Genomic DNA, 18,994 nt, shown 5'->3' with positions numbered 1-18,994 from the left:
TAAAGCAATCAGATAAAAACTAACAGGCATCCTTAGATTTACATTAAGATACTGCTCATTATCTACAGCAGGATACACAAAACACATTAGGGCTGTGAGTAAGGCCACTGGGATAATTGTGTTAGGTGACAAACACAGCACTTAACCGGGTGTGAATACACACTTTGATTTACATCCACGCGACAGTCTCAAAAGACACTTGCAGAGATGTTATCATACGTCAGATGGACACATAAAGGTCTTAATATTTCTATTTTAGTCAAATCACCCACAAATACGACACCCACCTACGACATATTAACGCATTCCAGCTGTTTGATAAGCTTTAACGGTAGCTATATGCAGCAGAAACTCGTGTTACTCAGTTCTGCACACAAACACATAACCTACAAGTGGGTTCATCGACTTAACATCCATGCACGCCTGGGATAAAATATTCACAATATTAAAATATAGGCTAATATTCACAATGAAAAGAGAGAACGTAGCCTACCACCCGCGATGAGGTCTTTAAATGCGTCGATATTCCTTCTCACTTCAGCGTTCAAAAATGCCTTGGCAAAATGAAAAATAAATTATAAAAAAAAAAAACTCACAAAAGTAGGCTACCTACACAGAATAATAAAATAACAATAATAATAATTGAGGGCTAAAAATGCGGCAACAAAAACTTTTCCACATATGAAAATACTCGTGCACAAAAGGACAGAGGGGGTAAAAAGTTGTAGCCTAATGACAGAACTCTGCCGCTATGTCTGGTCGACGGTGCTGAGGTGGAGAGAGAGAGAGTGAGTGAGTGAGTGAGTGAGTGAGAGAGAGAGAGAGAGAGAGAGAGAGAGAGAGAGAGAGAGAGAGAGAGAGAGAGAGAGAGAGAGAGAGAGAGAGAGAGAGAGAGAGAGTGAGAGAGAGAGACAGAGAGAGAGAGAGAGAGAGTGAGAGTGAGTGAGAGAGAGAGAGAGAGTGAGTGAGTGAGTGAGTGTGTGTGAGAGAGAGAGAGAGAGAGAGATTGTGTTTTTTGGAGGGATAAAAAGTAATCAGTAAATTATGGAGTGGAGTCCTGCCAGCTGGAGCAAGGGGTGGGGGTATGGGGGTGTGGGAGGGGGGGGGGACGTCATACAATGGGGATGTGGGGCTTAAAACTGGCCCATGTGATTCTGAGTTTAAGTGGAATTTTTGAGGTCATATGATGATTTGAAACTGCCCTTAGGATGTTGGTGTGACATTTGAGCTGATAGTTTAAATGTCAAAGAGCGGTTTATAATCAGATTCCTGTGATGTCATGCAGGGGTTTTGAGCCATATTGTTGTGACATCATGAGGGGAACGAGGATCAGGACCTTTCAGGTCTGAAGAAGCCCTGCCTCGCTCCTGCACTAAATTGGGTTGGTCTGTTCAGATGAAAGGGAGCAGTGGCCCCCGCTGACAGAGCTCAGGTAGCTCAGCTGCCTTTTATCCCAAGTCTTATGCTCCACACCATCCTCAGCTGCAGAAAGGGAGTTCTGGAGGATAGGGAGGTAGTGAAAAGGATGACAAATGGATGGACAGTACCTGTGTACATTACATAGTGAAGAACAAGCCATAGAAACCAGTTCTATTAATTTGTGACCAACCTTCAGTCATGATCATTAAAAATATAAATTAAAAATATTACAACCATTACTAACAAAAGTTTGTATATGGTTGGGAATGGGCACTCCATCATACCTCTGCTTGAATACAAAATCAATTTCCTTTTTTTTATTCATATTATGAATGTACCTGAGAGTGAGGACCTAGGAAAGACTGAAGGGGATGACAATCTGAAAATCATGCCATCACAGAGTATTTAATAGTAGTCTTCCCTCCAAGTTGGCCGTCATTAAATTGTAATTCCACTGACCAAACAGTAGCTTGCCAGTCATCAGCCATAGCTCCATTTTGTTCTCACACTACTGCATATAAGCAGCTTTGTAAGTTATGGTGGCAAATCTAATCAGATGCAGGAACCCCAAGGAGTCTATGCATAATAACATTTGATGCTGCTTCAATGGAGAACTGCACCTGTTGCAATTTACTGTATATGACGTACGGAGTCAGAACGAAAAAGAAATATCTTTTGTGGTTCCACCCTCACAGTTATGGCCACACAGTTTGATGATGTTGTATTAAATAACATTTTTTAGCTGGGGGTTTCCAAACCACAAGGTTATCTGAGGTTTGTAGCCCGCTGTTTGTAGTTCTTTGTCATGAAAACGTTGCGTTGTAGTATCTCACTATGACTCCACGTACATTTACAGAAAGTACTAACACATTCCATAGCAATAGGATCACAACATTACATCAGTCTATGCCTAAAAAACTGCAAACAATACATTTAAATATGTTATGACTATTCTTAAACAATGTCGCATCAAAATCCATTTAAACATTAAGAACTGAAATGAAAAGAAGTAATAATTTCCCTTATCACTGGTAACACAATATTTAACTTTACAGTATAATACACATTTAATAATTAGGTTATGACACAGTTATAACACATCAAATCTTTATTTTTACACCATTGTAACACTCCATTGGAGGCTGTTTAACAAACACACAAACAAAAAAATGCTGTAAACACAAAATGCAAACCTTAAACATGTCTTCTGACGTTAAATGTCTTCTGAGGTACCGGGCCATCATACCACAATACATAGTTTAATATTTTGTTCATCTTGAGTTGTTAAAGGAACACGCCGACTTATTGGGACTTTGTCTTATAGAAGGCGAAGCACTGCTACTCTCTGCTCCTCACCACGGGGCTTCTCAGGTGCTGCAAGCAAATCACTCCGCCCAAGTAGCAGAAGTAGCAGTGCTTCGCCTTTCTGAGAATATAGTTCCCAGTATGTATATGGTTAGAAGATGGCTGTGTCTCATGTGACCTTGTTATTTGTACACGCTGTGACTATACAAATCACAACATGTAAATAGGAACATGTTGGCGTTATTTTGTCACTTATTGGGAGCAGTAGGCTAGTTGGAGCCGGTTACCTCCAGGATCTGTGCTAAGCTAGGCTAGCTGTGGGTGCGTCAGACAGAGCTATAACACGCACGGAGATGAGAAGGGTATGTATGGACTTATCTAACTCTGGGGGATACGGTGAATAAGACAAAGTCCCAGTAAGTCGGCGTGTTCCTTTAAAATAGATATTAAGCTGCACATTGTGATGCATTGAGGACATCTTTTTGGATAATTTAGACCACACAGTGTTAAGCACTAAATTGATACGATCAAAAATATTATTCATGGCCACATGTTTCTATATGTTGAGAACAAAAACTGATACTGTTGGGTCATAATATGGTTAAATGACAAACTCCTGCAGAGTTAAAGCTTTTTATGAATGTAATGAAACACTGCTTAAGCCATTACTTAAGCAAATGGATCCTCTTGTTTTGTTTAATAAATAATAGTTAAAGTAGAATAAAACAGGTGAACATGTACCTGAAATTCTCCCAGAAACCTTCATGGTAATAAATAGCTCAAACACTCTCCATCCATCTCGCTTGCATTAAAAGGAAAAGTTAGTACCAGCAGATGTGAAAGTGCATGATTGAGGACGGCTCCAGTGTCACATTCTTATATGTCAGCGTGCTGACTCCGGTGCTGCAGGCAAAATCATCAAATTATTGCAACGAGGAGAAGAGGAGCACAATAACAGAACAAACAGGAAGGCAAACAGAGGAATGCTTGAAAAGAAACCAGAAAAACTAGAAAGGAGAGGCAGAAGGGCGATAACAAATACAGTGATATCAATTTTCATTGGTAGGTTGCAATGAATAATTTAAAGTGCTCATATTATGCTCATTTTCAGGTTCATAATTGTATTTAGAGGTTATATCAGAATAGGTTTACGTGGTTTAATAAAAAAACACCATATTTTTGTTGTACTGCATATTGCTGCAGCTCCTCTTTTCACCCTGTGTGTTGAGCTCTCTGTTTTAGCTACAGAGTGAGGCGTCGCACTTCTGTTCCATCTTTGTTGGGAGTCACATATGCTCACTAGGTAAGGACTACTAGCCAGTCAGAAGCAGAGTATGAGGGCGTGCCCTGACAGTACCTAGGTAAGGACTACTAGCCAGTCAGAAGCAGAGTATGAGGGCGTGCCCTGACGGTACCTAGGTAAGGACTACTAGCCAGTCAGAAGCAGAGTATGAGGGCGTGCCCTGACGGTACCTAGGTAAGGACTACTAGCCAGTCAGAAGCAGAGTATGAGGGCGTGCCACGCTAGCAGCTAGGCGAGCATTATAACGTGTGTTCCAAAGTGACCACGTTTGTCTCTGAAGTAAAGGCTGGACTACAACAGAGCTGTTTGGAGCAGTTTGTGAACAGTGTTTTCTGTTGGAGATGGTAAGTCCCTTTGGGGTGGACTTTGGGATTTTTCACTTTTTAAACCTATAATAGTCACAAAAAAGATATATAACACAATAAAGGAAAGGGAAAAAAAGCCAAAAAAGCATAATATGAGCACTTTAATAAAGATTCGAGAAAAGTAATGTAGAATCGTGTTCGTTAAAATTGAGGAGCAGGTTTTGTGAAAAAAAAAGATAATTCACGCTTTAATTTAGGTTTTCTAGAATAGAGGCTTAACTGTCTTACTGATTAAAATAAACGTACAGTAGTGTATAGGCTGTTACAGCATATCCACCTGATCAACTGCCACTAGTTCCTTGACTCAGTTTGGTGTACTAACTCTGTTGTTTATCTTACAGAGGTCCTTTGACATGGGAAAACACGGAACTTCTGCCACACTATACAGCTCATGCAATCTCAGTTTATCATAGGGGAAGCTCTTTTTTGATATACCATTGTTCCAATATCTAATACACAGTATCTTGCTTGGATGACAAACATGCCATGGACAATCAATTACTGTGTGAAAAAGGTGGAGGACAGACGGCTGAAGCTCTGCAGCATCAGAATGGGGCCTCTTGTTGGTTTGAAATGTTTCAACTTGATGAAGCCCGCATTAACATAAACTTGCACAAACTTCTCACGTAGCTGCTTGGGTTTGGTTTGGGCTGAATATTGAGACTGAATGATCGGTGAAAAATGCTGTCAGCAGTACATCCAAAGAGAAATATCAATTGAGATGGGTTGGGTTGGGTTGGGCCTCGGTTCAGCTTGGACTGAGATGGAAATGCTTTATGGTGCGTTCCATTTACCTCGGAAGTCAGAGCTGTGTTCCAGTAAAACGAGACATCATGTCCACAGATAGAAGGTGGACAGTAGCCTACTGTGTGTACGACTGATTTAGTGAGTTACATATAAGACAGAAGAGCTAATTAACTGTATATTACTACTACTTTCACTACTGTTGATGCACAGATGGATTTTGAGGTCGGGGTACTGGGAGGTTCTCCTACTTGGAAATCCGACTTCAGGGGGACGTTACGGTTGAAATTTCCGACTTGAAACTTGGAAATTCCGACTTCAAATGGAACGCACCATTATTACGCTTGCTTCAAACTCTTCAGACTCAAAGCTCTGACCAGGTTGCTGGACATTTGACGCTTTTACTTACAACAGAGGGTATTTTATGTGCAATGGTCCATTCTTAACTGCTACATGGAGCCTCCAATTTGTTAAATCCTGAAATGCATATACTGTACACAGGGAATGTACCAACTCCCCCCCTTCTTCCCCCATCACAGCAGCCCTCAGTGTCATGGTGGTTTGGTCCAGTCGTCACAGAGCAGTAGTCTTTATGTCCGCACCTGGAACTTGCCAGCCTTCGTCATGTATTTGATGCCTTTGAAAGGTTTATACTTCTCACCGTACATGTCCAGTCGATTCACCTTCAGCCCTGTTGCAGGACAAAAATACAGTTTTTCTTTCAATTTAAATTTCTCAATACAAACAAGTCTGATGTGTCACTTGTGTCACTGGACAAGAGCAAACACTGGTACAACACCGAAAACAAATCTGGCTTGAATTTTTGGAGGATGGTGTGCGGCTGATTCACGGACCTTCCATACAGATTTGATTAGGCTATGACAACTACAGAGACGTCAGCATTAGGTTTCTACACCGCCTCACTCTCAGCTCAGTATTACCATTAAAGCGCAAAGCATCCCGTTTGTCCTAAAAAGATAAGGCGCTGACACACCAACCCGATAATCGGCCGTCGGACAGTCTGGCGAGGTCAGTGACTCGAGTCTGTTCGGTGTGTTCCGTGCCGTCGTCAGTCGGAGGGGCCGTCGGCCTTCATTTTGGCCGACCTGACTTGCTGGGTCGGAGGGCGGGCAGTCGGACTCCATGACCAATCAGATTGGTGGAGTGCTAACCCGGAAATGGCGAGCGGGATGAATGACGAACGCCTCTCAAAATCTGACGAAAATCGTTTAAACTGACCTTTGCCAATCTGAAATGAAGACGGCCTATTTCTCTCTTAAAATGTTTTCAGAAACACGTTTCAGTGAACTATTTTTGTAAAATTCGAGATCGTATTTCGAACAAGCCGCCATTATTACCCACGTGACGCGTTCGTCATTTCCGGTTTTCATTTTTTGCATTACGTACGCGCGCGCACAGAACGTTCGCTCAAGTCGGCGTCGCTTCGGTGTGTTCCGAGGCACTTTTTGGACCTCGGGGAGCTGACTGATCAGTCCGACGGCCTTTTCTGCCGACAGTCAGCCGTCGGGTTGGTGTGTCAGGGCCGGTGTACCTGGTGAAATATGAAAAAAACCCAGAGGGTTGTTTAACACTTAAGACGGTTCTAAAGTTATTTCCAAAATCCTTAATGGCTCTTTTAACCTTCTGATGAAAATCTTCTACTGCACGATAACAAAAGATTTCAACGCGTTTCAAAATCCCAAAACAAAGAAAGTAGCCCGTGCTCAATTTGTACAACGTGAACAAGCCGGAAATATTTTGCTTGTGCGCGGACATACAGTACAAGTCATTTCATGCTACCTGGATTAGAAAATACATTTCATATTGGGAAACAAGTTTGAAATCTGATTTTGTTATGATGGGGATGGAATCTTTTTCCATCTAAATGAAGAGTGACGAAGAGTCTTTGCATTTGTTGAAAAATACGACGATTAGCACTGGGACTCAAATTCAATGACAACACATGAAAGGGCACAAACTGGGGCTAATCACATAAATTGTAGTTTTTAAAAGAAAACACAGAAAACTATATACTAAATGCATGCTAGTAGTCATACTGCCTTCTGTGTTGTGAAATGAACTAACTCATTCTTAGAAATGCACTTTAAGCAATATTGCTTTGAATATTACCTGAAATCCTGTATAGAATAATAAAATGCTAGAAAGTATGTCTATGCTAACTAAGTCACATCACTCTATGAAGATTAACATGAAAGCAGAGACCATATAATAATACATGTGAATACATTCAGTTAACAACAATGAATAAAATGAGTACTTCTGTGTAGGGCTGCACGATGTGAGGAAAATATCTAATTGCGATTATTTTGACTGATATTACGATTGCGATGTGACCCACGATATTGGAGGGAATTTTATTTCTGTATCATTATTCTTATTTTCCAAGAAAATATTAAAATCTTTAAAAATTTCAATGATTATAATGTGATTTTTTTTCAAGGATCTGTTAAAAAAAAAAAAAAAAAAGTTAGTTTAGTCTGTAGGATACAATTTATAGGCTGGAGCACCACAATACTTAATTCAGAAGTGTTTGACACGTTATGCCTTTAACAAACATTGCGCCCCCCCCCCCCTGCGATTTGGATATTGCAGTAGTCCATATTGCAATTTCTTTAAAATTGCGATTAATTGTGCAGCTCTACTTCTGTGTATCAACATGTACTTATAGAGTACAGTCATGGGAGGTGGTGTATTTATTGCATGTGGCACCATCTAGTGGCCAGTGTGTCACTGTGCTCACAGAATGGGACGGTCAGGTGGTTTATCAGCTGAGCAGGCTATGTGACGGAAAGCTTCTCTCAAATGTGTGGGGGTTGAGGGCAAATTATTCTCAATGCAAAATATAGAGTGGAAATTATTAGTTATTAGTCATTAGTTAATGATTAAAATATGGATCCATTTTACTAAAACAGCCTGGGAGAGTTTAGTGTGGAACGTAAGCTAGGTGTTGTTTTACCGAGAATCTCAATAATGAAAAACTAGAAATGAAGGAATTCCTGGAATGACGCATGACTGCGTGAGGATGTGTGTGTGTGTGTGTGTGTGTGTGTGTGTGTGTGTGTGTGTGTGTGTGTGTGTGTGTGTGTGTGTGTGTGTGTACCTGAGATGGCCATCTGTTGGATCTTTAACTGGATGTTGATGGTGGGGTTCTCGTCAGGTTTGGAGGCCCCGGCCTGCAGGCTCATGGTGCCTTTCAGGCTGGGAAGCTTCTGTGGGTTGATCTTGCCAACATCCCAGCTCAACATCTAGCCAAAAAAAACAACAACACAACATTAAGATGGCAATATGAGATCACTGCCACTTGGGGGGAAAAAAAAGGTCACACCAAAACAAATGGTGGCCTCTTTGATCCTAGAGAGGGTTGGTGTAAACTAACAGAATTTAGGCTTTTCGAGACCTCTTCACAATCTATTTCATGCATACTTCCCTCCTTCTTACTTTAAAGTACTCATATTATGCTCATTTTCAGGTTCATAATTGTATTTAGAGGTTATATCAGACTAGGTTTACATGGTTTCATTTTCAAAAAACACCATATATTTGTTGTACTGCACATTGCTGCAGCTCCTCTTTTCACCCTGTGTGTTGAGCTCTCTGTTTTAGCTATAGAGTGAGACGTCGCACTTCTGTTCCATCTTTGCTGGGACTCGCACATGCTCAGTAGCTAGGTAAGGACTACTAGCCAGTCAGAAGCAGAGTATGAGGGCGTGCCATGCTAGCAGCTAGGCGAGCATTATAACGTGTGTTACAAAGTGACCACGTTTGTCTCTGAAGTAAAGGCTGGACTACAACAGAGCTGTTTGGAGCAGTTGGTGAACAGTGTTTTCTGTTGGAGATGGTAAGTCCCTTTGGGGTGGACTTTGGGCTTTTTCACTTTGTAAACCTATAACGTGCACAAAAAAGATATTTAACACAATAAAGGAAAGGAAAAAAGCCAAAAAGCATAATATGAGCACTTTAAGGTGTATAAACACGCAAATACACTGTTTCTAAAGTACCTTTGTGACTGGGTCAAAGGTGTATGTTCCCTGGGAGGGGTTGAGGTTGGCGTTCAGGACGCCGCGGGGCAGCTGGCTGCTGACTAGGACCGACTCCACGGCCTTGCCCATGGTCTGTTTGGGTCCCAGAGTCAAGTCAAAACGTCCCTGGGAGCTTCCCTCTCGGAAGGTGATGTTGTGCTTGATGTACACTGGGATCGCCACCAGGCTGTAGAAGAAGCAGGCCAACGAACAACAGGAATCAAGAGTCATACGAGCCAGTGGAATCATTTTCTTTGTGTACATTTTGTTACTGAATTCTTCTTTTGATATAATTCTCCATTGGCCAAAACCTGAGTTTATAAACTTAGGTTTTAGGCAACAATGCCCGTAACAACTTTTTTCCCCCCCACCGCAGAACAATATAGACAGATGTTTTGTCTTTCCTTTTTTTACCCCCTCCCTCACATCAAGTTTCCCATCCATACCCACGCTGAATGGATAAAGGAGAATTGAGGTTAAAGCAACATGCATCACTACAAACTCCCAGAAAACTGCAGGTCCGAAGCAACTCTCAGTTCTTCTAAATCAAAGCTGAAGACCTTTCTTTTTGATGCTGCCTTTCTTTAAATAATTGTTCATTTCTTATACTGCACTGTAACTTTTATTCTTGTATTTTATCTCTTTTTATATTTTTTAATTGTTTTGAACAGCTCTTTGTTTTACGTAAAGCACTTTGAATTAGAGCTGGGCAATATATCGATATTATATCAATATCGTGATATGAGACTAGATATCGTCTTAGATTTTGTATATCGTATCGTATGATTATTTATCAAAAACCTCATTATGTAAATATTTTGTGAAAGCACCATTAGTCAACACTACAATATCATTGCTGTATCGATATCGAGGTATTTGGTCAAAAATATTGTGATATTTGATTTTCTCCATATCGCCCAGCCCTACTTTGAATTGCCTTGTTGCTGAAATGTGCTATACAAATAAAGCTGCCTTGCCTTACATGGCAAAAATATCCAGGGCACCGTCCCAGCTCTCCTCAGGTATCTCAAACCCTAGTTCTTCTGCCAAATTTGCCTGAATTTTATCCAGTGACGTATTTCTAGGTGACATAATGATATCAAGCAGGTATGGACATTAGACCCTTTTGGATATGTGGAAATTGCAAAATGGTATCCAACCCTGTCTTTGGCTGCAATTGTGAAAACATTGGGTTCAGTTTTCGAACAAATTCCCGGATCTGGAAATGGCAAAATAGTTTTGATGCGGTAGCTTAAACTTATTAGCCTGGTCCTACCAGACTCTGGTACATTTCATTTGTACAGAGAGTCTGGCCTCTCTCCATTGACAAGTGTTAACTTCCTTGAAGGAGGGTACTCTGTTGAAGTTTAAAACTTCTGGATCTGCCCAGAGCCACTCTGGATCTGCCAGAACCAATCGCTAATGTTTGTTCTTGCTCGGGCTTTAACTTCTGGATATTCGGCAGCGTTGCCACAACGGACCGAATGGCTTCGCTTGCATCTTTCTCCGCTGCCATTACGGGACTCACCGAAGGTTACCGAACCTCAACATCATCGTTCTCAGCCACTCCCTCTGTTCGCTGATTGGACCGGTAAAGATTTGGCCGGACAAAAACCCGCGAATATACCGCAAACCCAGACGGAGTACTGAAGGAAAATGAAAATGATGTAGGAGGGCGGAGCCAGGCTACAAACTTATAAGAAAGGGCACTACAATCTGTGAAGGTTCCATCGATAAATAAGTCACTGAACTTTTGAAGGCCCAGCATTTTCCAGTGTGGAAAGGTGGAGTCCAGTTTAGTACGGAGTAAGGAATGATTGTTATATATAATAATAATAATAATAATAATAATAATGTAATAATGGGCCTGGGATGGAATGGGATCCGTTGGATGGAAGTTTTGTCTATATTGAGACAATATTTTTTAGTAGAAGATACAGAAGGGCAGGTGGTGTATTGTCATGGAAAGAAGGGGTAGCTCAGCTGGGACTGCAGGAATTTGGTTCCCGACTGACACCAGTCTACATTTGGAGAGTGAAACCAGTGGACGATCGTATAGATGTTTGCAGCCCAATAGTAATCCTGGAGGTTTGGAAGGCCTGATCCCCGCTCTGCGCCTTGTGTCGTTGAAGAAGTTCAATCCATTGTTATTCCTCACATGCAATCGTACCACGTATGTGTATTCTGGGATGTTTGCCTTCCCATGAGGACGCGATCAGCTTGTCTACAGATTTAAAAAAGGACTTCAAGTAGTGAAACAGGTAAGCATTGAAACAAATATAAAAACCTTGGTAAAATGTTCATTTCTAAGCAGCTGATTCTACCTGCCAGGGACAAATGAAGGGCGCTCCATCTTCTGGAAGTCACGTTTTATTCTGCCAATCAACGGTGTGAAATTATTATCTTTCAGGCCAGAAACGGTTCGAATAATATTAATGCCTAGGTATTTAAACCAGATGTAGACAAAGGGGAAAGCTTCACCCCCTATCTGTAGGACAAGGTTATTGACCGTGGAAACTTTCACTCTTTGATCAGACTGATCTCATGAAGTGGCGTATGTATGACACGCCAATTCGTATGCCATTCTGGGCGTGTTATCAAGACGCATACTCGCTTTTTAGCGTGTTTATCAACGCCGTTTGGCCACCATTGACTTACATTACCTTGCGATTGCGTGTGAATTTACGCCGTAGTGAGTAGTATGAAAGGGAGTCGGGGTGGTGGATGGGTCAAACACAGGACTTTCACCCAGGAGAGCGGGGATCGTGTCCCGCGTGTCACGTTTCCTAAACTCAACCGTCGCTTTGTTCTTTTCCTAAACCCAACCCCTTTCTTCTTTTCCTAACCCGCGTTACACTGCTGCCCCTGCCATACCGATAGCGTAGGATCCCAAAATGGTGGGTGGGCTCAGACACCTCCCAAATCGTCACGTGACAGCAAGCTACCGTGACGTATGTCCTCATTGTCAATACGGCGTAGCCATACATGCGGATAGCTCAAAATGTGTACAGATAGAAAGTGGCGTGTATGTTTACGCGAAGTCATGATGTCACGTTGCTTAGATAGGTTTAATTTAATAAACTAAAAAAATAAATAAAAAGCTGGAAAAACTGTGAACATAGTTTGTTCTTAATCAGTGCAGTTTAAGGGAAGGAGTATAGCAAGCGAACCTACGACTTCCGATGTCATGATATTGTCCAATCTGGAAGCAATAAGCTTTGCTAAGATTTTAACTTCGGAGTTTAAGGCTGGCTTCAAACTGCCTGCGTGACACGCGCGTCTCAGCCGCGCCGAAAACACGTGCATGCTAGAAATAGAACCGACGCCATGCATACATATTAATAAATGACATTTTGATGTTTGAAAGTCTCTAGGTTTTGACATAAATGTAATTTAAAAAAATATATATAATAATAATTATCGATTTTCAAATACTGCACCTGTAGCCTATTTTGCCGTCAATACTGCCGACGTTGTCTTTGCTAATTAAATCAGTATATATTTATGTTGAACATGAAGTATACTACTGCTTGAGTGCATTTTATCAATGGGAAACATACATGTGTAGAGACAAGGCTAGCAGCAGCAGCGCCGCGTCAGACACGTTTCTGGTGTGAAAAGACAGAAAAATCCACGCAGCCGCCACGCAACAGAAATGCCACGCTCACGCCACGCAGCCAGTGTGAAGCCGGCCTAAGAGTGAGATAGGCCTGTGTGGACTACATTCCACTGGGTCTTTAGGGTCCACAGGCTTACGTAAAAGCTTAATGGATGCTTCAGTAAGGGTTTGAGGGAAGGTCCCTTGTTTCAGCGTATACGCAAACATTTCAAGGGGAAGGGGTGCTAATTTGGAAGAGAATTACCTAGAAAACCGGAGGCCTTTCCACTCTGCATCTTCTCTTTGGAATTGGTTACCTCCCTGAGCTGCACTGGTTCATCCAATTTGTTTTTCTGATCATGACTTATGGTAGCGGGATTTACGTTTTCAAAGAACGTAGTTATTGTTGAAGTATCCTTGTCGTTGAATTAGTACACTGCTTGGGATAATATCCTTCAGACAGAACACATACTGTATATTGGCATCTATTGAAAAAAACAAAAACATAGAGAATATGCTGAGGTGCTTCAACGTCATGCCTTTGCCATAAAGTGGCACGAACAGATGAAGTGAACGGAAAAACACTGACTTCTGAGAGCTGACGTGGTAGGAGAGCAACCGGAAGTTTCCATCGGGGGGGATGAAGGAGAGGATCCGCTCAGCTTCCCAGCGCTTGAACCGAACACACGGGTGGAAGCTGACATCATCCAGCAGCCGAGGATTCTGGGAAAGAGAGGCGGTGGGCCAGGTTGGTTTGGGGGCACGTACATTAAATGTGCAAACTCATACTGCAAAGATCATTTAATTGCTTTTGCTGATGGCTTTTGTATTTCCAACTGTTTGAACAATGTTGACGTCTTGTGCAAAGTCAAACCCTTTCCAAAGCATTTTGGAGAAAAGCAAAAAAAGGATTATAATAACATGATAGAAAAAGATATCAGTGGAGTCCTGCGGGGGCTCTTTACCTCTTTGAGAATGTATAGTACTCATCCCAGCTATACATTTAAAGGAGAAATCCGGCACAAAATGAACCTAGGGGTTAATAACATGTGTACCGAGTCTGTACACCTACAAAGTTCTCAATGCTCCCGTTTCATGTAGGGACCCTCATTATGCTACCGTGGTGCTAGTGTGGTGCTATTTTGAGCCTTGTTAGTGGTGTAGAAATAGCCATTTCTTTTTACTTTACCAGTGCCCCGACTACTAGCGTTACAAGCCAATTAGCGGTTTGCTCTAAACCTGGTCACATTCAATTAGCATGAAAACATATCCCAGAGAACGGTCGACTCGGTACACGTTATTAACCCCTAGGTTCATTTTGCGCCAGATTTTTCCTTTAATACTCTCTAGATTTGACTTGCAATTATGTATTTACAAAATGTAAATGTAAGTATGTGAGTCTGAGATATATATATATAAATAAAATGCATTATTATTACTATCATAGTGTGGATCCACGGAGTACATAAAAAGAGTTGAGAGTTGCGCATTTGTTGAAATTACACAAGAGGCGTAGAACTCTGGAAAAGAGGAGACTCACCATGAAAGAGAGAGTGAGGTCGGGCATGCCTGTCAGTTTTACACAGGCATCAATGACTCCCTGGATTTCTGCTGTAATAGTGGAGCCTGAGGAGGAGGGTTGGAGGTTGATGCGAGACATTGACAGAAAGCATAAAAACATATACACTACCGGTCAAAAGTTTGGGGTCACTTAGAAATGTCCATTCCACTCCATTACAGACAGAATACCAGCTGATCTGAGTGGGTGGCTGATCTTTAATGCAATATCTACATTGCCCATTATCAGCAACCATTTATCCAACGTTCCAAAGGCTCATTCTGTTTACTAATCTGATATCATTTTAAAAGGCTAACTGAGAAAACATTGGAGAACCATTTTGCAAATATGTAAGCACATAATGTCATCTGAAAACTGCTGCCCTGATTAAAAAAACAATGTAACTGATCTCAGCTGGTATTCTGTCTGTAATGGAGTGGAATGGAAATTTCTAAGTGACCCCAAACTTTTGACCAGTAGTGTGAATTAACAACCAAATCAGTTTGAAGTAAACTAAGTAGTAAGCTTGAGTAACGCTGCTCATAGCCGACATTTTATGCTATTGTCCATTATTTTTTAATCGGACCATTTTCTCGACAAACTCCAACAATAATCAAACTGTAGGGCTTCTCCCAAACAAAAAGTGTAAATGCAAACTAACGTATAGTAATATAATGAAATGACATTACAGTACAGTACATATCTTGCAATACTTTATAATTTATCAGGCTCTATTTCTAGTTATAAACTTCTTTTTTTATTGGAAAGATTACATTTCTCCATTAAGTGATCTGTGGAACCTTACCAGAAATGTAGTCATGGCTAAATAATGGAGCAATGATAAGTTTGACCAGCAGGCTGTTCACAGAAATACCTGATTTATCGATGATAGCATCGATCTCCTCCACCACGTCAAAATAGGCCTCGTTGTTGGTGTATTTGACTCCGGTGCGTCGCCATGGCACCACTGACAGCTGGCCTGTAGGGAGCTGTTCACCAACGTTGGTGCTGCCTGGAAAACCGACATTAACCAAAAGTCACAGAGCCCATTTACACAGTGCACGCAAATCAGTTGTTGTAATAGCTCCTGCCATAATACACAAGACTCCTGGTTGATACTGACTCTATAGTGTTACAGTCATTTGGTAGATCTGTCACCTTATCTTAAAGGTTTTTTTTTTTTTTTAAACCCTATTTTCCTGTTTTTGTGTCTAAATGACTGATGGGAACAACAATCTTTGACATTGGTCCAGTATTAAAGGACAATTCTGGCGCAAAATGAACCTAGGGGTTAATAACACATGTGTTCCTAGTCGACGTTCTCTGTGATATGTTTTCATGCTACTCGAATGTGTCTCTAGCTTGCAACAAGCTACCGCCAACCGGAGTTTAGCTGCTAACGCCAGCTTTTGGGGCAGAGGGTAAATCACTATTTCTACACCACTAACAAGGCTCATGGCGCCCGCATGTAAACATTAACGCTGCTGTCTTTATAATCTATCTTTGTAATAAACTGTCTGTACACTTACAAAGTTCTCAATGCTTAGGTTTACATGTAGGGACCCTCATTATGCTACCGTGGAAGTGTGGTGATATTTTGAGCCTCGTTAGTGGTGTAGAAATAGAGATTTACCCTCTGCCCCGAAAGCTAGCGTTAGCAGCTAAACACCGGTTTGTGCTAGCTTGTTTCAAGCTAGAGACACATTCGATTAGCATGAAAACATATCCCAGAGAACGGTCAACTCAGTACCCATGTGTTATTAACCCCTAGGTTCATTTTGCGCTGGAGATCACTACAGTCGGCAGCGGCGAAACAAGCTACATTGTAAGTTAATCGTGCAATTGTCCAGCTTGTATTTACCTTCACAAAAGTGCTTGTTTTGCCACTGACAGCCTCAGATTCATATTCTAAGTGTCTTACAACATTATGGAAAGGATTAACTTGTAGGCCGTTATATTGTTGGGTAGTTTCATTTGCAAAGAAACGGGTCTGGCAAACGTTGCCTACTATTAAACTTTATATATTTTTTGCAAGTTAAACAGTGTGCAGGAGATTCTTTGCAAGTATTTTTCTGTACTGGGTAGGTTAATTTAAAATAGAACATCGTATTTTATAAACGACATGTGTGTTTGTGTGCAAAAATCTTAATTCGTAAAGTAACTAAAGCTGTCAGATTAATGTAGTGGAGTAAAAAGTACTATATTTCCCTCTGAAATGTAGCAGAGTAGAAGTAGAAAGTGACATGACAAGAAAAGACTCAAGTAAAGTACAAGTACCTTAAATGTGTACTCAATACAGTACTTCAGTAAATGTAGTTACATTCCACCTGCCAAATAGTCAATGTGTGGCTAACGTGTACGTGGGTCGTACCTGTGATGGTGTTGACCATCGTGCGGAGGATGGTGGGAGGCTTAATGAGCTCTTTGAGGATGTTGGACTCTGTGGCCAGTGGAAAGCCGTTGTCCAGCATCTCCTCCAGTAGTTCATAGACCACTACCACATTGTCCTTAATAGCAGCCTCTGTACACACTCCGAAATAGTCCTGAGAACAAAGAACACAGGCAGGATATGGGTATTTAAAGTCAGATATGAGTCATTTGAACTGAACTTAAAGTGAACTGAAAAATGCTACGGGAGTCAGAAACCTGGAAGGTGTCGACGACTCTGTGCAGGAACTCGATGACAAACAGCGGCGGCACCTCACTCTGGATGACTGCAACAAAGTAGATGCGATGCCTGAGCACACTGATAAGGTAGTGATGCGGTGTGGGTATAACTGGTGGGACGTTCTCCGGCTCGGTGGCGCGTTCCTGTGCCTCAAAGAAGTAGTCACACACAGAGCGGCTGACCACGCTCTTCCAGTGCTTCTCCAGGAATATGTCCCCTGAGGCGTTGATTAGGAACAGGCTGTGGATCATTTTGGCTGGAGGCTGAGAGGGTAACGAGAAAAAGGAGAAAAACTAAGTAAAAACAGTTAAGTCCACGCCCACTATTGAAAAGACAGCCCATCCTCCTCTCACATGACACATTTCTTGGTGGATGAATACACAAACGCTGGGCATACAATGTGCTTTCTTCAGTAGCAGAGAATGGGTCTGTGTGCTCAATGTTTAATTTGTTGAAGAACAAGGCATTTTTTTTCTTTTTGAGTCTATAAGGGATTTATTCCACACTACACATTAAACCCACAGCCCTCAAAAGAATACAATTTCAACCAGTGGTGGAATGTAACTGAGAACATTGACTCAAGTACAAATTTGAGGTACTTGTGCTTTACTTGTCTTTTGTTTTCACGCCACTTTCTACTTCTACTCCACTACATTTCAGAGAGAAATATTGTACTTTTTACTCCACTACATTCATCTGACAGCTTTAGTTACTAGTTGCTTTACAAAGATTTTTGCACACAATAACACATGTAGTTTATAAAATATGTTTTATTATAATTAAACTACCCAACAATACAATGGCCTACAAGTACAGCTGAAATGATTAGCAGATTAAACCCTTAGTTGATTGACACAACTGTTGATAATTTCCAGTTTCTAAAATGTGAGGATTTTTCTGCATTGAGTACTTTGAATACTTTAAGTACATTTTCCTGCTGATACTTACATACTTTACTTAAGTAACATTTTACTTGTAACAGAGTATTTGTTACAGTGTGCTATTAGTACTTTTACTTAAGTAAAGGATCTGAATACTACCTCCACCGCTGATTTCAACATGAAATAGTAATAGTAATAATAATACACTTTTTCACGGCAACACGTGAATGAATGCCTCCTGTGGATTCATAAAACCACTGTAAGTGTAATGGCTTCATTTAAAAGTGATGTACATTAAATGTCTCTTTTTTTTAAAGAAGTTTGGCGCAGCGCTGTCTCTATACAAACGGCCACTACCTATCAGGATTTTACTTGATGCAGTACCATTAAGTTGTCTTGTTTAGTTAGCTAGCGTTAACTGGCTGGGAAATATGACACCGGAATATTCATTATTTAATGTGGCGACGCTATCGAGTTCGTACCGGATATAACTCAGCGCCATAAGAACCTGAATACATTGCTGCTACACATAGGTCTAATTATTACTGCGATAAAACATTTATCAAAGTAACTAGCTAGCTAGCTAGCTAGCTGTTTTGATTGCTTAGCAGTGGAAGGCCTCTGTCTCCACACAAGATGCTACATCAGTCCCTCCTCCTGCCTCATACAGTCTCATGACAGGAAAAGCCCTGTCACCCGGTACAGGGGATGTAAATACTTTAAAATAACGATGCTGTTCTGACTGAAAAATTACCACTTGCAACTTGAGTCATTCATAAATTGCAAGTGACTTACCGAAGACAATTTTTTTTTTACGGTTTCGTCTCGCCTTTCACCCTTTTTCCCCAATGAAAGATTAAGCAGCCGTCGTTGCTTCCCGTTAGGTGGAGCAGCTCTTGGTGTGAGGAAGGATAGAGAGTACAGCAAACCAATCAGAATCCGGGGAGACTGTAAAATCCCGCCTACTTAATAGAATCATTGGTCGACAATACGGAAGCTGTTGGCTCGTGACATGGCTTTGATTGGACCATGGAGGGAGAGCTACAGTAAACACCAGTAAAACAGCCCGCTGATTGGCCTTGAGATGTAGCTTGTCTGACATTTTGTTTCCAG

At 41.3% G+C, this 18,994-nt stretch overlaps 1 protein-coding gene across 1 annotated transcript; it reads right to left on the bottom strand.

Moving 5' to 3' along the window:
- Positions 1 to 2,509: 2,509 nt before the first annotated feature.
- ap3m2 (adaptor related protein complex 3 subunit mu 2) lies at positions 2,510 to 18,780 on the bottom strand. Its single transcript, XM_078250076.1, has 9 exons — positions 18,677 to 18,780; positions 16,979 to 17,263; positions 16,704 to 16,875; positions 15,207 to 15,344; positions 14,315 to 14,400; positions 13,364 to 13,497; positions 9,156 to 9,363; positions 8,258 to 8,402; positions 2,510 to 5,827 (listed from the first exon to the last, which is right to left on the bottom strand). Exons 2-9 carry the CDS (start codon positions 17,249 to 17,251, stop codon positions 5,727 to 5,729), a joined length of 1,257 nt encoding a protein of 418 aa, XP_078106202.1. The 5' UTR covers positions 17,252 to 17,263; positions 18,677 to 18,780; the 3' UTR covers positions 2,510 to 5,726.
- Positions 18,781 to 18,994: the final 214 nt, after the last annotated feature.

Source organism: Sander vitreus, chromosome 5 (genome assembly GCF_031162955.1).
Source record: "Sander vitreus isolate 19-12246 chromosome 5, sanVit1, whole genome shotgun sequence".
Lineage (NCBI taxonomy): Eukaryota > Metazoa > Chordata > Actinopteri > Perciformes > Percidae > Sander > Sander vitreus.
This window is presented reverse-complemented; position numbering and strand designations above follow the sequence as displayed.

Coding starts and splice junctions, on each gene's coding strand:
- ap3m2 (XM_078250076.1), bottom strand. CDS start 17,251: ATGATCCACAGCCTGTTCCTAATCAACGCCTCAGGGGACATATTCCTG. Junction 9,364..13,363: donor TACCACGTCAGCTCTCAGAA/GTCAGTGTTTTT, acceptor CTTCTTCTACAG/CCTGGTGGCGATCCCAGTGT. Junction 5,828..8,257: donor CCAACAGATGGCCATCTCAG/GTACACACACAC, acceptor GTCCTGCAACAG/GGCTGAAGGTGAATCGACTG.